The sequence below is a fragment of the Etheostoma cragini genome, chromosome 4 (assembly GCF_013103735.1).
Source record: "Etheostoma cragini isolate CJK2018 chromosome 4, CSU_Ecrag_1.0, whole genome shotgun sequence".
Taxonomy (NCBI): Eukaryota; Metazoa; Chordata; class Actinopteri; order Perciformes; family Percidae; genus Etheostoma; species Etheostoma cragini.
This window is the reverse complement of record NC_048410.1, coordinates 25,797,133-25,816,471: the sequence shown is the minus strand read 5'-3', so window position 1 is coordinate 25,816,471 and position 19,339 is coordinate 25,797,133. Positions and strand designations below refer to the sequence as shown.

The 19,339-nt window shown below is 38.9% G+C and overlaps 2 protein-coding genes across 4 annotated transcripts in view; one reads left to right on the top strand and one right to left on the bottom strand.

The window, feature by feature from the left end:
• The window catches only part of ptpdc1a (protein tyrosine phosphatase domain containing 1a), a 26,442-nt gene extending 18,813 nt beyond the window's left edge, over window positions 1-7,629 (bottom strand). For both annotated transcript variants that reach the window (XM_034869158.1, XM_034869157.1), the window contains exons 1-2: window positions 7,381-7,629; window positions 2,622-2,717 (exon numbers count right to left, since the gene is read on the bottom strand). In XM_034869158.1, coding sequence (XP_034725049.1) covers window positions 2,622-2,709 — 88 coding nt within the window. In that variant the 5' untranslated portion in view covers window positions 2,710-2,717; window positions 7,381-7,629. The remainder of the gene's footprint in view (window positions 1-2,621; window positions 2,718-7,380) is intronic.
• A 4,058-nt stretch (window positions 7,630-11,687) lies between these two features.
• Window positions 11,688-15,079, top strand: barx1 (BARX homeobox 1). 2 transcript variants are annotated; one of them, XM_034869168.1, is made up of 4 exons: window positions 11,688-12,274; window positions 13,376-13,667; window positions 14,012-14,091; window positions 14,528-15,079. In XM_034869168.1, the coding sequence occupies exons 1-4, from the start codon at window positions 12,076-12,078 to the stop codon at window positions 14,614-14,616; spliced, it is 660 nt and encodes a 219-aa protein (XP_034725059.1). In that variant the 5' UTR covers window positions 11,688-12,075; the 3' UTR covers window positions 14,617-15,079. The 2 variants fall into 2 exon arrangements, with proteins under 2 accessions (XP_034725059.1, XP_034725058.1); XM_034869167.1 differs by having other exon boundaries at window positions 11,699-12,274; window positions 14,007-14,091.
• Window positions 15,080-19,339: the final 4,260 nt, after the last annotated feature.

Below are 19,339 nucleotides of genomic sequence, written 5' to 3'. Positions count from 1 at the left end.
TTTGGAAAATGGCTGCAATGAAACAAAGAGTGAAAAATTTAAAGGGGTCTGAATACTTTCCGTACCCACTGTATAACTATTCCATTCCTTGGTACTTTAACAAGAGATGAAGCCACCATCTCTTAAGAAGGTTGATGTTTTATTTTATACACAGCAGTACTCGTACGCTAAGTTAATTTTACTTCCCGCTACACATACTCACTGACCTCAACCTTCACTCTCTAACTTACACTACACTCCTAAGTCGGAACTTTTATGTTAGAAAGCAGTAAGGGTGGGGGGGGGGGGGGGGGGGAATCATTCTAGAACGATTCAATGCTCAATTCTGATAAGCTAATAATCAATAAAAATGAATAAATAATTAAAATAAGTGTTGACTTTTGTTTCAAAGTTACTGTCTCCAGACATGTACAAATCAGAAAACAAAGTGACTGAAAGAGGATGGGAATATGGACAACTTGCACACAAAAAAAATGTAAACATACATAATCTATTATGATAATTAATATCTAATAAATATACATAATATAATTAGATAAAACACATAAGCGGTTGATCTACTTTGTCACATTACATCCGACCACCTCATGTTTTATGTTCTCCACTTTTAAACAGGACTCAGCCTCTGATATGGAAGATTACTGAGAGAGACGGTGACTCAGCATGTTTAAGTCGTGAAGTTTAAGAAGCTACTTTTCCTGAAGAAGTAGACTAAGGGTATATTAACATCTATAGTTTGAGTGATTTGCCCTTAGTTCACACCTGGAAATATCCAAGCATACTAAAATGCGTCATTATAAATCACACAAGAACATTCACCCCTCTTAATGGTCGGATATGTCCGGAGCAGAAGCAAAAAAGTTAATACAGGCAGAAGGTCCTGTGTGAATACTGCATATGTCTTGCATCTCGTTGGTCAAACCAGCTCATTTCAATTAAATAATCAGACATTGTTTGGCGATGTCTGATTATTATATATGCGTCTGCTCTGGTTTCCGAGACTTCACTCTGTTGTGCTGCTGTGGCAATAAAACATGCTCACAAGCAAATTTGGTTTTATCACGCTTTTGAGATAACACATAAATCTGACTCCATATATTGTGCATTGTTGGTATAGTGTCTGCTGGAATGTTCAGAAAACTGTTCAGTGTTAAATAAATATGTTTAAATAGTTGTTTTCTTTGAAAAGAAAGGCAAAATAGTAAAAGACACATGTTGACTACATGTATGCAATGGTAGTAAAATGGCAAAATAAATGAATTCTGATTGACAGCCCTAGTTATAACCAATTGTATTCATCATTTATGTTTCAAAGGTGTTTGGTTTTTGATTGATTTTCAGTTATATTAGATTAAGACAATTATAATCAGGTTTTTATTTTCTCTTTGTTTTTATTAAGTAAAATAGTAATAGTGATCAATATTTACATTCCACCATCTGCTGATGCGGAGGCAGCTGCTGACATCATTCACACCACTGTCTCACAACTTCAGATGCAGCAGCCCAATGCCTTCATCGTTATAACTGGGGATTTTAGTCATGTTTCTCTGGATAAATCCCTCCGACAACAATATATCCTGGAGTGGCCTAGCCAGCCTCCAAACCTGAACAGAATAGAAAATCTTTGGAGGGAGCTGAAAGTCTGTATTGCCTAGTGACAGCCCCAAAACCTGAAGAAAATGGAGAAGATGTGTTTGGAGGAGTGGTCCAAAATCCCTGCTGCAGCGTGGGCAAACCTGATCAAGAACTACAGGAAACGTATGTTCTCTGTAACTGCAAGTTCTGCTTTTCTGATGTATCAAATACTTATGTCATGCAATAAAATGCAAATTAATTATTTAAAAATCATACAATGTTATTTTCTGGATTTTAGTTTTAGATTCTGTCTCTCACAGTTGAAGTGTACCTTTAGGAAAACCTGCTAAATCTGCTGTGTATCAAATACTTGTTCTCCCCACTGTATATTGTATCCTAGTATTTTATTTTTATTTATATTGTGTTTATATTCTGTGCTGTGTGACTGATATTTTGCTGCTGTAACACTATAATTTCCCATTTTGTTGGGATCAATAAATCACTATCTATCTATCTATCTATCTATCTATCTAGCTATCTATCTATCTATCTATCAGGGTTAGCCAATACTGACACATTTATTTCTTTTTATGAGACGAGGTACGTCACATCCATGATGACAGATGGCCTATTCACTCTAATAACCAGGATCAATAATGGTATCTTCTCTTTTGACGGAAATGGAGTGGATGGGTGTTTCTTAACCTGTAACTTTATTAATACATACTTAAGCAACAATTCTTGTAAGATAATATATTTGCTGTCAAATCTGAAGTATACTACATCCATCTTACAGTAGACTTAATTTCCAGCTGCATATATAATTAATCTTCTCATAACAAATAAATCACACACGTTTGTTTAACATGAAAGATTACTAAATGCCACCTTGTCACAGTTTGTATTCAACACTTAACAAAGCAATTATCTTTACTGAATCAAACCATTTCAAGTCTACACAGTTGTGTGCCGTTGCTTTGCCAGTAACACAATATAAAATCAAGCAGCTTCTCTTGTGATGTGTGTGTGTTGCAGAGCTCTCCTACCTGTCTCCATCTCTGTGCTGATCTCTCCACTGCAAGCTCCACTCGTGAGGTAATGCAGGTCACTCAGTATGCTGACACCAGCTGCCATGGCAGGAGCTGAAATGTGTGAATAAACATTGTGTGACAAAGGCAGATGGAAAAAAAATAGAACAGAAAAACAGCTTACAAGCAGAAGCTGTGGTTGTGCTGATAACGCAAATTGCAAAAAGGTGCACATATAAATGAGATATGAGGAGCGTTAGCAGCGTTGCCTGGCAGGATAACCCAGGGGAGAGAGGGAAATGTGCAAAGTGAGCCGCCATGTCAGCGGCTCATGTGTCAGCCTGACCAATGCACCTCTGGGAGCAGGTAAGCAGGGCCTGGGGACAGTGGGAGCTAGGAGCACATCCAAGATCCAAGGTGCTTAGTTACAAACCACACTGTGTTCCGCAGCAACCAGCAAATTAACATCATCACACTAAGCTACAACACCATGTAAACAGGTATTGAGTAACCAGTTGGAACACTTCAATCTGTATATTAAGCAAAATCCTCCTATTTCATTGGGCTAATGCCAAACTTCCACGTCCACCTGCAAGTGTGCAGTTTCAGGGCTTTATGTCTTGACTTGCACATCTGATTTATCCAGTCTGATATCAGAGTTGTGTCACACAGATCTCACACAGTGTCAATTTAACTCTGGGACCAACCGTTTCTCACGTTACACCCAAAGATCTAAAAGGCTTCATAGCTGTAGTGAAATTCTGCACCTTTACAGCTCCTGACAGTGATCCATTAACAATTGAGCAGGGTCACTGTACTTCACATGCTAACTTTTTGATGGGCAAATGATTCCTTGACCCTTCTTATTCCTTCCTCTTGCATAAAGTCAATTAGGATGGCTTAATCAAAGAGTAAAGAATGTATGAGGTCAAGTTTACTTTACATTGTCTGAGTGGAATGTGAAAAGCTACAACCTGTGTGTGTGTGTGTGTGTGTGTGTGTGTGTGTGTGTGTGTGTGTGTGTGTGAACATTGTGTTAAATAGGCCTTTTCACAGCAGTCATTTTGATTTCTAGTCATGGTAGGAAAAGTACAGGTGTTACTAATAACAATGGTCCTAGTGAGCCATGACAGTGGAACAGTTAGTCAGCACTCACATTATAGCAGGACCCTGAAGCTGAAGTAGCTAAATAGAACTGAAATGTACTTCCGTGCTTTTCCTGCTCTGACATTTCAAAAATGTCCCCGCCTACACTTTTGAAGAACTTTAAGAGAACCAGTGATTAAAGTGTCCTTCAAAGGTTAATTTATCTTCTCAATTTTAAATTTAGTAGACATTAAGGTATACTCAACATTGATCAAAACTCGATGAATGAATCAGCAGTTCAGCATATCATTCACATCAATGTATAAACAATGTAGGTCACATACTATTGTATTGTCAATCTGCAATATATTCTTTATGGTCAATATGTAGACATCAACTGCTCAATCAAACCACCTAAAGTATTTATGTACATAAAGTTGCAATGTTAAAGCAAGTGGATTCTATTATTTAAGGGCCTATATATGAAACAGAAAGGAACTAAGAGAAAGCAGACCCAGACCAGGGCTTCCTGTTCAGAACAATTAGCCCCTATCTACCACTACATTTTTCAGTTGTCACTCAACCAGCAGAGGGTGCCAAAAAGCTGGAAGCAGTCAATAGTCATCCCAGTGGCCAAAAAAAATCATCCAAAAAGGTTTTTAATGATTTTAGGCCTGTTGCTCTGACTGCTCTGACCAACAAAACTGAGCACCTGCTGGACCCATTAAAGTTTGAGTATATAGGAATGGGCGAGGGGTAGAAGATGCTACCAGCACTCTGCTAAACCTTGTCTTTAAAACATCTGGAAGGCAGCATAACGGACGCCAGACTGTTATTGGTGGCTTTATCTGCTTTTAATACAGTCCAACCCCACATTTTAATTGATAAATTTACTAAGAACTTTGGTTTAGATTTTAATATTGTGGGCTGGATCCTTGACTTTTTTACCTAACAGAACTCAGAGAGTGAGGGTGAATGGATGCATGTCAGGAGATTTAAGGTCATCTTCAGGGTCCCCTCAGGTCTGTGCCCTTTCTCCGCTACTCTGGATTCTCTATACTAATAACTGTCGCAGACTAACTAAAAACTAATGACATGAATATCGATTTTAGAGAGTAGTCCTGTCAAGGGACAGGTGGTAGAATTTGTAGAGAACTACAACTACCTGGGGCTTTTTATAAGATGAATTTTATTTATAACACTGAGATACTATGTAAAAAAGGCCAGCAACGTTTGTTCTCTCAGTTTCATATTGACAAGACCCTCATGATCCTCTTTTTACAGATGTTCTATTGAGTCCGTTTGAATCCTTTTCTTTAATCTGTCGGTATGGGCACATCAGCACCAAGGCCTGAAACACACTATCAAGGATAGTGAAAGTGAACAGCAAGATCTTGGGGGTACAGCAGAGTATGCTAACTGATTTGTTCAACAAATAAGTAGGGAGGAAGGTTGATAGCAATCACCCCTTTTACTCAGGATTTCTGATTTTGCTTTTTGGCTCCAGGTTTAGATTCCCAGTGATTAAGAATAACAGGTACAAGCCCTCTTTCATCCCCACAGCCATGGTTACTTGTAAACTTAGTCTGGGGGAGGAGGTAGTAAGCCCTCAATTCACTTGGTAAAGTTTGTAGTTTAGTTAGCGATGTGATGTGGTTTGTGAGGACCGAGATGATGGTGGTAATGGTGATGATGATGGGGATAATGATGATGTCTATTCCAGCTGATGGGAAAAGATTTTGTCACGATGGAAGAGATGTTAGTCATGTATTCAAACATGTCTGGTCACTTTGCACTTTATGGGGGTATATCTGGCTGTGTCCTCATTCTGCCACATTTTTAGATATTATTGTTGCTGTGCTTCATAGACTTGGAAATGTCAAAGTCAGTCGTTCACCAGTGACTATCGATCTTCTAGCCCACTGGTAATAAAAAAATAAATAAAAAGGTCACATATGCTTCTCCTGTTAGTAAATAGTCTATGTAATAGGCTTCTGGAATAATTGATACTGTAATCCACACTTCCTGTTCCAAACTAGTATGGCACCAAAACATGGTATAAAACTGGTTGAAGTGTTTCCAACATTACAGCCGGAGAGAAGCCTATCCAATATGTTCAGCAGTCTGTCCTGCTGGAGCCTGACACCACTTGGCACTGTGTTTAGGCAGCTTGATAACAAACTCAGGTGTTCTGGATCAGATGTGACGTACGTGCATCAAATATTAACAATTATATGGAACTGAGCTAATAAAGTGACTACAAATAAATCTCTTCACTCAACCAAAGCTTTTTTTTTTTTACACTTGTGGTGGATCCATATGTTCATGTCCATTGGGAATGTGTTGTTGATGGAAATGAGTGAGATGTTGTGAAGGTCAGATGTATTGTTCAGGGATACTGCTCATAAGTGGGGGATGGGAGAGTCCCTTCCACTCTTCATAAGGGTTGAAATCCAGCAACTTTCCCCATTGCAACCATCCCACCAATAGGTCCCAAAATGTCCCAGTTTGAAAGGAAATGCCCTAAACATTTTCTTAAAAAACCTTTACAATCATTCCCTGAAAGAACAGAGCAGACCTGCCTTGTTGCACCGTCCACATCCAACACACAGAGAGCAGAAGGAGAGAGACATGTTGGATGTCAGGCTATTATCCTGGAAATGCACTTCCGTTGATCTAGACTACCGACTAGAGGTGGAGAGTAACAAATAACAAATTAAAAAAGTCACTTTTGTACTCTATCCACCTCTGCTACAGACCGATCACACTCTGTAAACTACCTGTTTCAGCTTCAACAATCAGACACACTAACAATTTGCTCCGGCAGGCTGTCTCTATGATGAACAATGAACACAGGTTCATAGTGTCACGATCAATCCTTGTGTAATTACCTTTAAAGTAAATGATATATTTTATAGTGTTAAAACATAGTTTCAACATGTAACGTTAAAAATTTGCCAAAAAAGTCATATCCACCTACTTCAGATATATAAGCAACCCGTTTTAACAATAATTCTTTATTTATTCCAGCACCATTTGCACTGTAGCATTACGCTATTGTAGTTTGTTTACATATGTATGTAACGTTACGTTTGTGTGTATGTATACACTTTTTAACATTTAAACTTATCTGTACACAGTTACGTTAGTCAAATGTTCATGTTTACTTGGTTAGCGTTGTTGTCCTTGTTTTTAGCCATGTCCTTTTCTGTGTAACTTTACTTTGAAGAAACAAAAAGCAGGAGTCAAAATCCCTGCATGTATCCACACTGTCCTAGGAATTAAAGCTGATTGGGATTTTGAATCCCGTGATTAACCTGGAAAATCTGACAGCAAGTGTAAAACATCTGGCGCTGTCTTCAGCAGAGGTTGTTGATGAGCATGCAGCCATGTGCAGGCCACTACAGTCAACGAACAAGCGTCTGTCTTTCTGTAAACGTCAACTTTTTTAACGTTAATGAGCCTAACGTTAAAGCTCACGGACACTGAGTAGCGTCAGTATTTTGGCACAGGCCGACTAACGTAAAGTTAACTCCTTTAGTGTTGTAGGTGTAACGTTGGCCGTACAGTAACGTTAACGTGCCTGGTGCTGATGTTGCAAGCTAACGTTAGCTGATTAGCTTAATGTAACCTACAGCATCTAGCTACATTAACTGAAGCTAGCACTGTGGCTAGAGAAGGCCTAGCTTACCGTTCTCCTGTAGTCAGAGTCCGGAGCTGTCTTTACAGTATCTGACATAGTCGATTCATCTCTCTCATTGTTTCAGGGCTGACACCGAGCAAACCCGGGTTTTTCTCTAGCCACATCATTTGGTCCGCTAAGTGCAGCTAGCTCACAAGCTAACTTACAACCTGACGACGTGTTGACATGTTGACATGACGTAGAATTGTCCAGTGACGTCATGGAACTACAGCCATCTCTAAAATTCTTCTGATTTCAGTGTTCAGAGTTATACTTTTCTTCCACAAGAAAGTGCCGAGAGCCTATATTTACTGAGCTATTTTCTGTCACAATTCTATCTGTATTTCTTTTTACTTGTTTTTGTTCTTTTGTAAAAAACAAACGTTTTAAATAATTTCATTGGCACCCACCCTTGTGCTAAATTACATTTTATATGGTTCTTGGCCATCATGTAGAATTGTCCAGTGGCAGACACATAAGGAATTAATGTCGTTCACTTTACATTGTTTTTGTGTGTTTATTATTATTATGATTAAAATTCATGCTGAGGTAAATTCTTTAAAAGAAAAAATGCCACCCGGGCGGCTCGCCGCTTCGCCCGTGGCAATAACCGCTACTGGTTACCCTTACACGATAACGATAATTATTATCAAAGAATGGACAACCTATAGCCTATGATGTGCCCTGCAGGTTTCAAGTTTGTATGCCCCACTTATAAACCCAGATTTAATTTTAATCAAACTTCCGTAGTAGTCTTTCATTTTCTTTTTGTGTTTAGTAAAAAAAAAAATCTCTTTACTAGATCAAAGAAGTTGTTTCCGGTAGGCCTACTGTGCGGAAATATGCAGAACAATGATCATATTGAAGTCCTGGTGGTTACCCCGTGATATGATCATTTCTGTAGAAAGGCACTTGAGGTTGGACCCAAATGCAGACTTGACACACAGGGAATATGTGATATGTGAAATATGTTCAAGTGATTTAATTAAGATAAATATATAAAGTATATAGGCCTACAGTTAATAGTGCAAAGGGCAAGGGGTTGTCCATGGGATCCAGTGGTGAGTGGTCGGTGCAGTGCACTCTCCAGAACGTGCTCAGTGAACCAGTGTCTTTTGTTTGTGGTGTCAACCCTGTGGCAATGGCGTCCCCTAGAGTCCAACAAACGATTTCAACACGTGGATAGTTTCCTATACCATCCAGAGAGAAGCAGGCCGGCAAGCAAGGTGTGTCACTTCCCGATGAGTCGAGTGCAGATTTGAGTCGCGCATGATCAGATGTAAACGGTTTACGGCATAAAGTGTTTCATTGAATTATGAAATAATAAACTTTTCTCCCCAATAAAAGAAGATGGAAATCATTTCAGAAACATCGTAGCAAACTAGCAATCAAGCACAAGGTTGTCAGTTGAATGGTGTTTTAAGCCAATGTTAGCAATCAAACAATCAAAGATAGCTACTTTTTTTTTAATTGATTTCCTTCTTCTGTTGTTTCTAATGAGAACAGTTTATCAGGCCTATTTCGTGGCTTTCAGAAATTTCAGTAAGAAACGTTATGTCGTAAATCGTTTGAATCTGAGTATGTGCAACTCACATCTACACACGCCCAGAGCCGGTCTGACTCGACTCATCGGGTGTGAAATTTTATGCCGTAAACCGTTTAAATATGAACATGTGCGACTCAAATCCGTGAGTGACACCAGTGTCAGCCTTTCTTGTGTTTGATGCTAACTTGTAGCCAGCAGTAAACCAACTTTGTTAAGTAGGTCAATTTTTACTGTGTTGAAATTACAGACGTGTCTCGTTAGCATCTTGAGCATGCTCAACTGAAATCTTCACTCGTCGCAAAATGATGCATGCGCGACTCAAATCTGCACTCAATTCACATTGAGGAGTGACAAGAGGTAACAGGAAGCGTGAGCACAAGCAGGCCAGGCAGACTGCAATATGAGGAAACACAGATAACATCAGCAACACAAGCTACAACACCAGGAAAGAAAATTACACAAGGAATCGGGAGCTACAACTGTAGGCTACTACACTAGCCGACTGTAGGTTACGATCTTGCGCAGAGTGAACCACAGAGCAGGCGTTAAGTAGCTACTGCTGGGTCGTGATTTGGGAATGAGCGTCATCTGACGGAGCCTGCAAACTATACACCCCCACAACTCCCAGACACAGAGCAGGAGGGAGAAACATGAGGGATAACAGGGAAAGGAAAGGGCTGCCATGATGGCATCATGACACTGGTAAAGCAATCATACAGTAAATATGTCTGTCACACTACAGGAAATCGTGATATTAACCAACCAGAAAAAATTTAAGAAAATTGCCATGTATATAAAGTTAGGTTTCAAAATCTTGAAAAAAATAGTATTCTCTCTCTGAGATGCTGGGGGCATGTCAACTGTGTTAAATGTAGGCTACATACTGTCAAATATATCAGGTGTGTTATGAGATTGGTAAAACCAATAAAATGTACATATTTTAATAAGCATACAGAAAAATGTGGCTACAGTGTTGGAACTCGGTGCGAGTGGCAGTTCCCATGACAAGGGTCATGGCCTAGAGAAATTAGCTGTGGAAGTGGATTCAATTTCAATTCAATTCAATTCAATTCAATTCAATTTCAATTCAATTCAATTCAATTCAATTTTATTTATAGTATCAATTCATAACAAGAGTTATCTCAAGACACTTTACAGTTATCTCAAGACACTTTACGGATCTATCAGTCTGGTGAGTGGGAAAGCACGGAACGACTGGCCAGGATGAGTTGAGCAGCAAATTTACTGTCGGTGTATAATAAGATATATTTATTCTCTGAAACTTGCCATGTTGCTACTATTTCCATTTGGGTATTATGTATTTCATTCATTTATACTAAAGAAGTGGAGGGAAAGTCCTCTGGAAACTCTCTGGCTTGCAGTCTTAGAAGTGACCACCAGAGGAAGTCATGTTCAAACAAAGACAGGCCACCCAGTCGGAGATGAAAACACACGTGTGGCAACATGTATCCATGAACACCTTGAGCAAATCCATATCACTACTTATTCGATTGACTTGGCAGACTGTGTTGTGGTCTGTAAGATAGAAAGAGACAGATCTTCATGTATTAGAAAGAAGAAAACTAGTAACTGATTACGACACACACACACTATTCGACTGACCAAATGTAAGATCAATGACATCTCGTAAATATGGCATAATTTGTTATAAACTTCACATTAGTGTTTTTGTTCATACCTCACACACCTCACTGTGTAGCCTACATATTGTGTTGAAGGATTGTGATATAGCATTTGTATCAAGTGCTAAGACAGCCATTTCAAACTCAAATTGATCAATGTCAAAATGCCTTTATTCCCGTTTGTCGGTACTTAAAGTTTGTGCCTGTGTTATATTATTATTTCATATTGTTCTTACCTTTATTGTATAAGGTATGACCATAAAACCTAGAGCATTGTTTATTTTTCATTTAATTTCTCCACTTTCACTCATGTCTCTAAATGGGACTACACTCTTTAAACCACTCTTCTCTGTTGCACATATATTGACACACTCATTTTGACAAAATAGACTGTGGGTGTTATTTTGAGTTATTTGTTAGCCAAATAGTAAAAAATCCCAGAGAATTTGCTTTTTGAACCTCTAATGAAATCATTTGTGTTGAGCTGACTGCTTCACTGCCGACGGTCTGCACATACCATCAGCTGAGGTATGATGCATCTATAATAACTTTGCATCATTTACACACACTTTTTGCCAAAACAGTACATATTACATCATCCTAAGATTTTGGGTAATTAGAGACAAGAGAAGCAAAGTGGCAATATGAATCATTCTCGTCTCTTCTCAAAACATACAGGCTATTTATTGTAAAACCCGAAAAATCGTGTGAAACTACAGGCATTTATGGAAATTATACATGCAACAACCACATGCATATTCAGTATGAAGTGTCCTTATCAAATCTCCACATATGAATACTACTACTGATAATAATAATAAAAGGTGTTGATGACTTGGCACTGGTCTACTTTAGAAAAATATATTTTGTTTTCATTTGACCTTAACCTTCTAATCTGAGCTTCCTGTGTTGCATTAAGAGCTTCATCTTGTTCATCACCATTATCGCCATAATCTTCATCAAACTAATGCCTTATAACTTGCAAAGTCCCTTTCATGGTATTTAAAATGTTCTTCCTTATTTTCTTCCCTTTTGCATTTAAATCCTTGCAGGACAAGTGCGGCTTTGCATATAACTTCGGCTCCGAACAGACAAACCCTGGTCCCTGAGAAGAGGTGGAGCTATGACGAGACTCATAAAACCCAAAGTCTATTGCTCAACTCACTGCCAAGGTGACGCGCTCAGCGGCTGGCGAATACCTCCGACCTCCGCGAATCCCACACAGCGAGTGGGCATGAACACGGCCGGTTTCGGGAGTTTTTGGTCAAAGGTTTTTTCTCGGTTCCAAATTCCCTATCCAAAAAGAACTCATCTGGCCAGAAGTAACGCGTGAAACCGGCACAGGACGCACAGACGTGAAGGAAGTCGGCTGCCTGTTCTTGATATTTTCCTTAACCTGAGGATAACTTTGTTCTAGCCTACTTGATATACGGTCTAAAGAGGCATTACAGAGCGAATATGACAGCTGGCTTGGGCCACTGAAGGAGTGATATTTGGTGACCGCACAGCCACATTATGCAGCATCCTTTGGAAATGGGGGCGCATTACTATCCTCCGGAGCTACATGACCACAGAACTCATCGTTACAGGAGTTTCATGATAGAGGAGATCCTGACTGATCACCCCGAGCACAAAGCGTCGACTCCAGCTGGGGAGCTCCTTAAATTCGGGGTACACGCTCTCCTGTCCGCCCGGCCTTTCCATAACCAACTGGGTAAGAGAGACGGCTGTGAAAGCATGAATGACTGTGTGTGTGTTCATGCTGGAAACATTGCAGGAACTGAAGATAATATTACATTTATTTCATTATTATTAATATTATTATTATTATTATTATTATTGTTGTTGTTATTATTATTATTATTATTTATAGTTACATAGGCCTAGGCTACATTTAAAATAAGTATAAGGCCTATGCTATATTTAATTAGCCTACAAATATTAAAACGAATGCGTATATTATGTCTTGTCTTTCGAAGGAAGATCATTTAACTTTTTGTCACGTTTGTAACTTTTTCTTGTACAATTACAGAATTTAGAATAACAGCTGATGAATGGAATTCCAATGAAGGAAAAGTCGGATATAACCGACATGATCGAGTACGTGCTTTGTAACAAATTAAATGAAGGGAAGGGAATAACTGTGATACAGTTAATTGTAGGAAATGTGTAATTTACCCGCAAAACCTTTTGTATTCCTTACCTCTCAGGGCCTCCGTATTTTAGTAGGCCTATTAAGAAAGATACGCAAACCATATAATATTTGTTTTAAAGTTGCATATGTGTACCATTTGGATTCTCAGTCGGGTTAGCTGCCCTATAGCGCTCTTCTACTTTATTTAAATAAATCCTTTAAATAATGCAATGAGAGGGGACTACTATAGAGCTATGATTATTAACATATCATCAACAAATCATTTCAGGTATTTATGCGACCATGAGATTCAAGTTTGTGTGGAACTGGTACAACAGCCTACTTGTCATGCTTTCATTTGTTTAATGATGAAATCAGATGGCGTCACCAAACCGCGGCCTTGTTTTTGAAATAAAGACTCAATCATAAATCCAAATCTGTTTTTTAAGAGAACATGACAATATGCCTTAACAGAGGTCTTACTCTAGCGTCTCAGATTATTCAAGTGGACGCTGTTGAACAGTAGTGAAGATAGAATCTAATGTAACTGTTATCATAAACCTAGGCTATAGGCAATTAATCCCATGTCGGATCCGACTAGGCTACTGTGTTGAAATAAGGAATAAACTGGAAAGTAATCCTGTGTGTGTGTGTATGTCTTTGTGTTCCCGGTCCTATTAGTGCTAAAAGCCGACCAGACGAGCCTCCTCAAGTTCCCCATGTCCCCGCTGTCCTGCTCGCTGGGCTCTCCGCTTGGCTCCCCGCTGCTGTCCGCGGCGTCAGGCCTGCAGATCGGCACGGCATCTCACCACCTGCCGCTGGACCTGCACCTCCGCGGTAAACTGGAGCACGGGGCCGACGGAGGCAGCAAGACTAAGAAAGGCCGGCGAAGCCGCACCGTGTTTACCGAGCTGCAGCTCATGGGGCTGGAGAAACGCTTCGAGAAGCAGAAGTATCTCTCCACGCCTGATCGGTGGGTCTATATGCCGACAACAGCCTGGGTTTTACTAAGTCACCACCATGAGGATAACGTTTTTAAATTCAGGCTTTTCTTTTGCCAGTTTTTGTAAATAATAATAACGTTTAAAAATCTTCTTTGCGTGTCTTATTTTCATTGTGTTGGTCCCAAAATATAAGAAAGGGGAGTGTAATTGAGACCGTGAAATGACCTGCCATTTATAAATGTTTAACTCCATATGTTGCTAACACATTGAATTACATTTATTTTCTGTGTTATTAAAAACAACTGATGCCCATCCAGGAAACCTTGAACTGCTATGGATTATTAACTGTATTAATGTGTTCCTCACAGAATAGATCTGGCAGAGTCTTTGGGCCTCAGTCAGCTGCAAGTAAAGACATGGTACCAGAACAGGAGGATGAAGTGGAAGAAAATTGTAAGTTATTATTCATTATGATGATGACTATGGCCTGGATAATGAAGATGACGATGATAGTTTTATATGAGGTTAGGCCAACAACAACAATACAAGCAACAAAAACAAATATTAGGAAATAGTTTAGTGTTGTATTTTTCAACAGATGTTGCTGGGAAATGTAGTTCACTAGAACGGATTAGGATTGAGTCCCACAGGCCTGTGTTACTCACTTTATTTGCAGGAATAGGACACCTTTTTAGGAGAGGATGTAGCAAGTGTCATCTTTAAATTTGGTGAATTATGGAGAACTCAAAAACAAACAAAGAAATTATCTATCTGAAACTAGATTAGTTGTCTGTGTTTATGTGATGCCTTGAGGTCACCCTTCTGTTTATGTTAATTTCTATTACTTTCTGTAGTTGAACACATTTTTCTGCTTCTGTTCAACCTTGAGGTGTTGCAGGGAGGAGGCCTGGAGTCCCCCACCAAACCAAAAGGCCGCCCGAAGAAGAACTCCATCCCCAGCAGCGAGCAGCTCTCTGAACAGGAACGATCTGCCGCTGATACCGACCGCCAGTCCGAAGGCTCAAGCTCCCATGAGAACACTCAGGAGGAATGACCCGGCAACTGTTCGCAGATACTCTGGCTCTATACTCAGAGCCTTCGGGACGCTCAGTGTGTATCTTTTGGATGGAGCCAGAATCCAGAACGGCATAGAGAGGATGTGCTAGTGCTCCTGAAGCTGGGCCGCCTTGTGCAGGCTCCAAAGACTTGCAGGTCCTGCAGAAGTCTAACCTGTGCACGTCGACATGCTCCAACAGTTGTGTGTTTTTTATCGTAGCCCAACATGCATTCCCTCTTGATGAACTTTCTGCTGTTGAGGAGGGAGCTCAAACCTTTGCAGTAGGTCTACCCTTTATATTCTAAGGATCCACTCTCACTCATCTGTTTTGCATTCCCTTTGTGTAACTATGCTATGTTTAATTATTAAATATATTTTCACTAATGCTGTTCTCTGCTTACTATATAGGGCACAAGCTCATGATAAGCTTTTAAGCCAGTGTGTACAGTACAAGTGAATATGATGAATCTGATGATGATGATGGCTTACAGGCTCATCAGTCACACACAGTCATGTTCCCAGGGCCTAATATGGTTACACAGGCTACCTTAACAACAGGAACATCTTTCCTTGTTTGCTGCCCACACATTAAAAATGATAGTAGTGTTGCCATTTTAGACCTCAATTCACACTTTAGAAGTGGATCCTGGTTTAATATCATTATGATATATATTTAGTTTGTTTATTTACACATGCTGTTGTATGAAAGAAAGACAGAAAGAAAGAAAAAAAAGAAACAGTGAAGCTGATTCTTCATAGGAACTAACTCAAAACAGAGCAAAGAAACGTATTTTCTTTTCACAAAATTATTTTTAATCATTTAAATGTTCCGCTGCAGGTGAAACATACTTAGAGTGTGACCATATTTAAAGATATGGTACTGTATGGTATCGTTTGTAATTTGATTTGATTTCTAATGGCTACCAAAGGCCCATCAGCCATCATTTAATATTCACCTTTCATTAATATTATATTGTTAATATATTGACAGTGTTACAGTTTATTTAGATATGTTTGTGCTTCAACAGAACCATGAAACCTCCGTTTTTATTTTTTAAAGCTTATTTCTACTTTTTTTTTTTTTAGCAGTCGCAATATTTTCCTAAAGCTAAAGCCTGACGGACGGAATTGGGTTTGACAGCCATCCGTACATAAAAACATAAAGATCGGAAATACATAGTCTACGCTAAGTAGGCCTATACATGATTAATATTGGTAGCCTATATGGTTAAAAAAATGTAATAATCTGTTTTTTGTTTTAGGCTTCGATGTGAGTTTTAAAGAATCACTGAACAAAGATCTGATTTTTATTTAGTTCAGAAGAGTTCTCCGACCTTACCTTGAGTTTACGGAGTTACAGATCAGGACGACACAAACATCTGCGCTGCGCCTCATCGTCCTGAGCACGCGCTATTTAGGGTTACTCACGTCTATATTCAACCCGAAATATTTAGTCAAATTCATGTCAACCACTTAGTCTTTCAGAAGATTTTAATAATTCCTTAAAGTCGATGGGGAAGAGATTTTAGAATTACTGCATGCTGAATTGCATTTTCATGTAAGTTATGGTATTATTTCTAAACCTACACTTTATGAAATATGTTAAAAGCTTAGCCCACTATAGGCTTTATACTTCTAAAAGACAAGTCGTTTAGATAAGATCACTAAAGTGTGCAGCTTTTCTTTTTCTGCTAATATAATTATATAGCTCAGTGGTTTTTAAGCAAGTTCATATTAATTGTGTACGCTAGTGGAGAAAGGCTTTTGTGTGTGTGTGTGTGTGTGTGTGTGTGTGTGTGTGTGTTTACGGCTCAGCAGCTCAGCTCATTCAGTCTTAGCCGCGCTTTTTATGAAAATTTTAAAAGCTCAAATGACTGTATAAATGAACACAGCAGATACAGCTGTGGACGACATATCACACTCATTTCATATGAAAATAGCCTTTATTTGCCATGTACATTTTACAGTACACACACAGTTTAAGTAAGGAATATGTACATTGCATGAACCCAATTAGTCCGACACCAACTTTGCCAGTAGGCCTACCTACGCAGAATTATAGCATTATATATTATACATCATATACATATATATATATATATACATACAGTATATATATACAAATATCCATATATGTATGTATATATACAAATATATATACATGTATAAAAACAGTATGTTATACAAATATATTCATGTAGCCTACAGTATTTATTTTAAACATCATGTACAAATACATATACACATTATATATTTTATAGAAATATATATATCATATACAAATGTATGTATGTATACACACATAAATATATACATATATATATATATATACATATATATATATACCATAATGCCAAATAAAAAGACACTTATAGCTGACATTCCTGCTTTAATCACCAACCCATCGTTTAATCACAAATATGAAATTAATCTTAGAAAAATCCCAAAACAGTAGAGTTGATTCAGTCCAATTGGCTCTGATGTTTGAAAAGAAAACGAGCACTCTTGTCTGTTTTCCGCCAGCGGTATTTTGGGCCTGATGGGCTTGAGTTGTCCTTGAAGCTTGGAAAGGTGGGATTAATAACCAGCTGAGTCATAATGTGGCAAACATCAGCTCATATGTATAAAAGCGCTGTAAACAGATGAACAAAGCAAGAGTGCTCAGATCATTCACTTCAAAGATACAGACTGAATTAAGTTTCCATAGTTTGTATTTTGGCTCATATCCACCATAAAGATTAATTTTCTTGGGTTTCTCCAATAATCTAATTTTACTTTAAGCTAAGATTAAGCACATATTTTAGTTAGTGTCGTTATTAAGTAAAGACAAAGCCCTTTTTCTTGGTTGTAATGTAAAGAAAGTGTGAAATTGTCATTATGATAAAAATCCGCATATTTTGAGTAATTGCAAAGATAAAAAAGAGACGAAAAAAGAAGAGAAAAAAGAGATGTAGTTATTAATATTTATATTAGAAATGTGATGATGCTTAAACTCTACATTGACTTTAACTGGCTGCTCTTTACGAATGATGGAATCCAGATTGAGAAAAAGGTAATGTATTTGGGATGATTAGCAGGAATTTTAACAAAGTGCACCTTTTCTTTACGTAGTGGGCTTGTATAACAGTTCTCAGTTTCACCTAAAGATCCACATGGATGTCTGAAAGTCCCCCTTACACACACACACACACACACACACACACACACACACACACACACACACACCACCTCATCATCCTCCATGCAAATGTCAAATGTATGTCTGGGCTTAATCACAAGCAGATTAATGCCGCGTTAACCTAAACAAGAGAGCACTGGTTGGCAAAGGAGTCTCAGCATCAAAAAAGAGAAAGTGTTCACATTTCAAAAATGCGTGTCTTACTGTTGTCAGTTTGTGAGTATATGTATGATGTGGCCTTTGCTCCACAGTGCAGATTAAAGCTGAAGCAGGCTGATGATGCAGCCTTCATCCACGTGCACATCCTCTCTCCTGGGCTTTGAACGAGCCGAGTGTTGGACAGCAATGACTTCCGACATAAATTACAATCAGGAGGAAGCGTCAGCCAGCAGGAATCTGCAGATTCTGAACTTCCATACTCTACACAATTTAACCATTAAGGGGACCCTTTGTGGTGGCATGATGGCGCTCTGGTGCGAGCAACGAGAGGTTGACCCCAATTTTAGAGAACGGGTGTTTATGGAGTCAAAAGGTCTGTGCTTAGACAGAGCCCAGGCTGGGGGTCTGGGGGGCGTCCGCCCAGCTGCACACGGGAGAATTTCTCTACAATTAAAGAGCCCCTGATTAATCTAACATATGTGCCAAAACTGCACATGCGGCGTATGATCCCAATTAGACTGAAACCCAACTCTGTGCAGGCCCAGCTCCACATTAGCTCTGCTATTCTTCTCTTTGTTTTCACTGGACCTTCCTTGACAACATGCCTTTTTGATTCTCTTTCTAACTGAATGATATTGATATTGTATGTTAATGTTGTCCGGTTGGCTTCTGATGGAAATACTAGCAGCATATATAATATCTAGTCAGGAACAGCCAACATGACCCAAAAAGACAGCTGCTCAACTAAATCAATGCGTGAGTACAAGCCTGCCAGTGTTACAGATACTACTGTGTGGCATCAGGGCATGATGTGCTGATATGAAACAACTGTAAAATGTCAGTTTATAGGTAGGTCCCTGTTATCCTGAGCTCAACAGAACCTCTCAAAATTAAAGCTCAAAATGTGTCCAAATCATATAAACACATTTTCTCATTGAGCCTTGTAGATAGTTTTGGTTTAATATATTCAGATTTTAAGACATCTGTCTGGAAGATGTCTGAGATGACCGCCTGAGGTGAATGGAATTAATGAGGGCCAGCTGCGTTAATCAATATTTTTATGTTATGAATGGATAGGTAATGGATCTCAGTTCTACAGAGCAATTTGGTGTCTGTTTTTGGTTTGGTGGCCGACAACCCTGACTGTTTTGGTTCACTATCAACTGGTAGTTGTTTAAGTGACAAAGCTCTCATACTCTACACTACCTGCCTGCAGCAAACAGCAGGCAGACACAGATAACAACCATTACAGAAAGTGTAGCATTTATGCTAAGGGTCCAGATAGTTCCCTTAGGTGTAGATGGAGA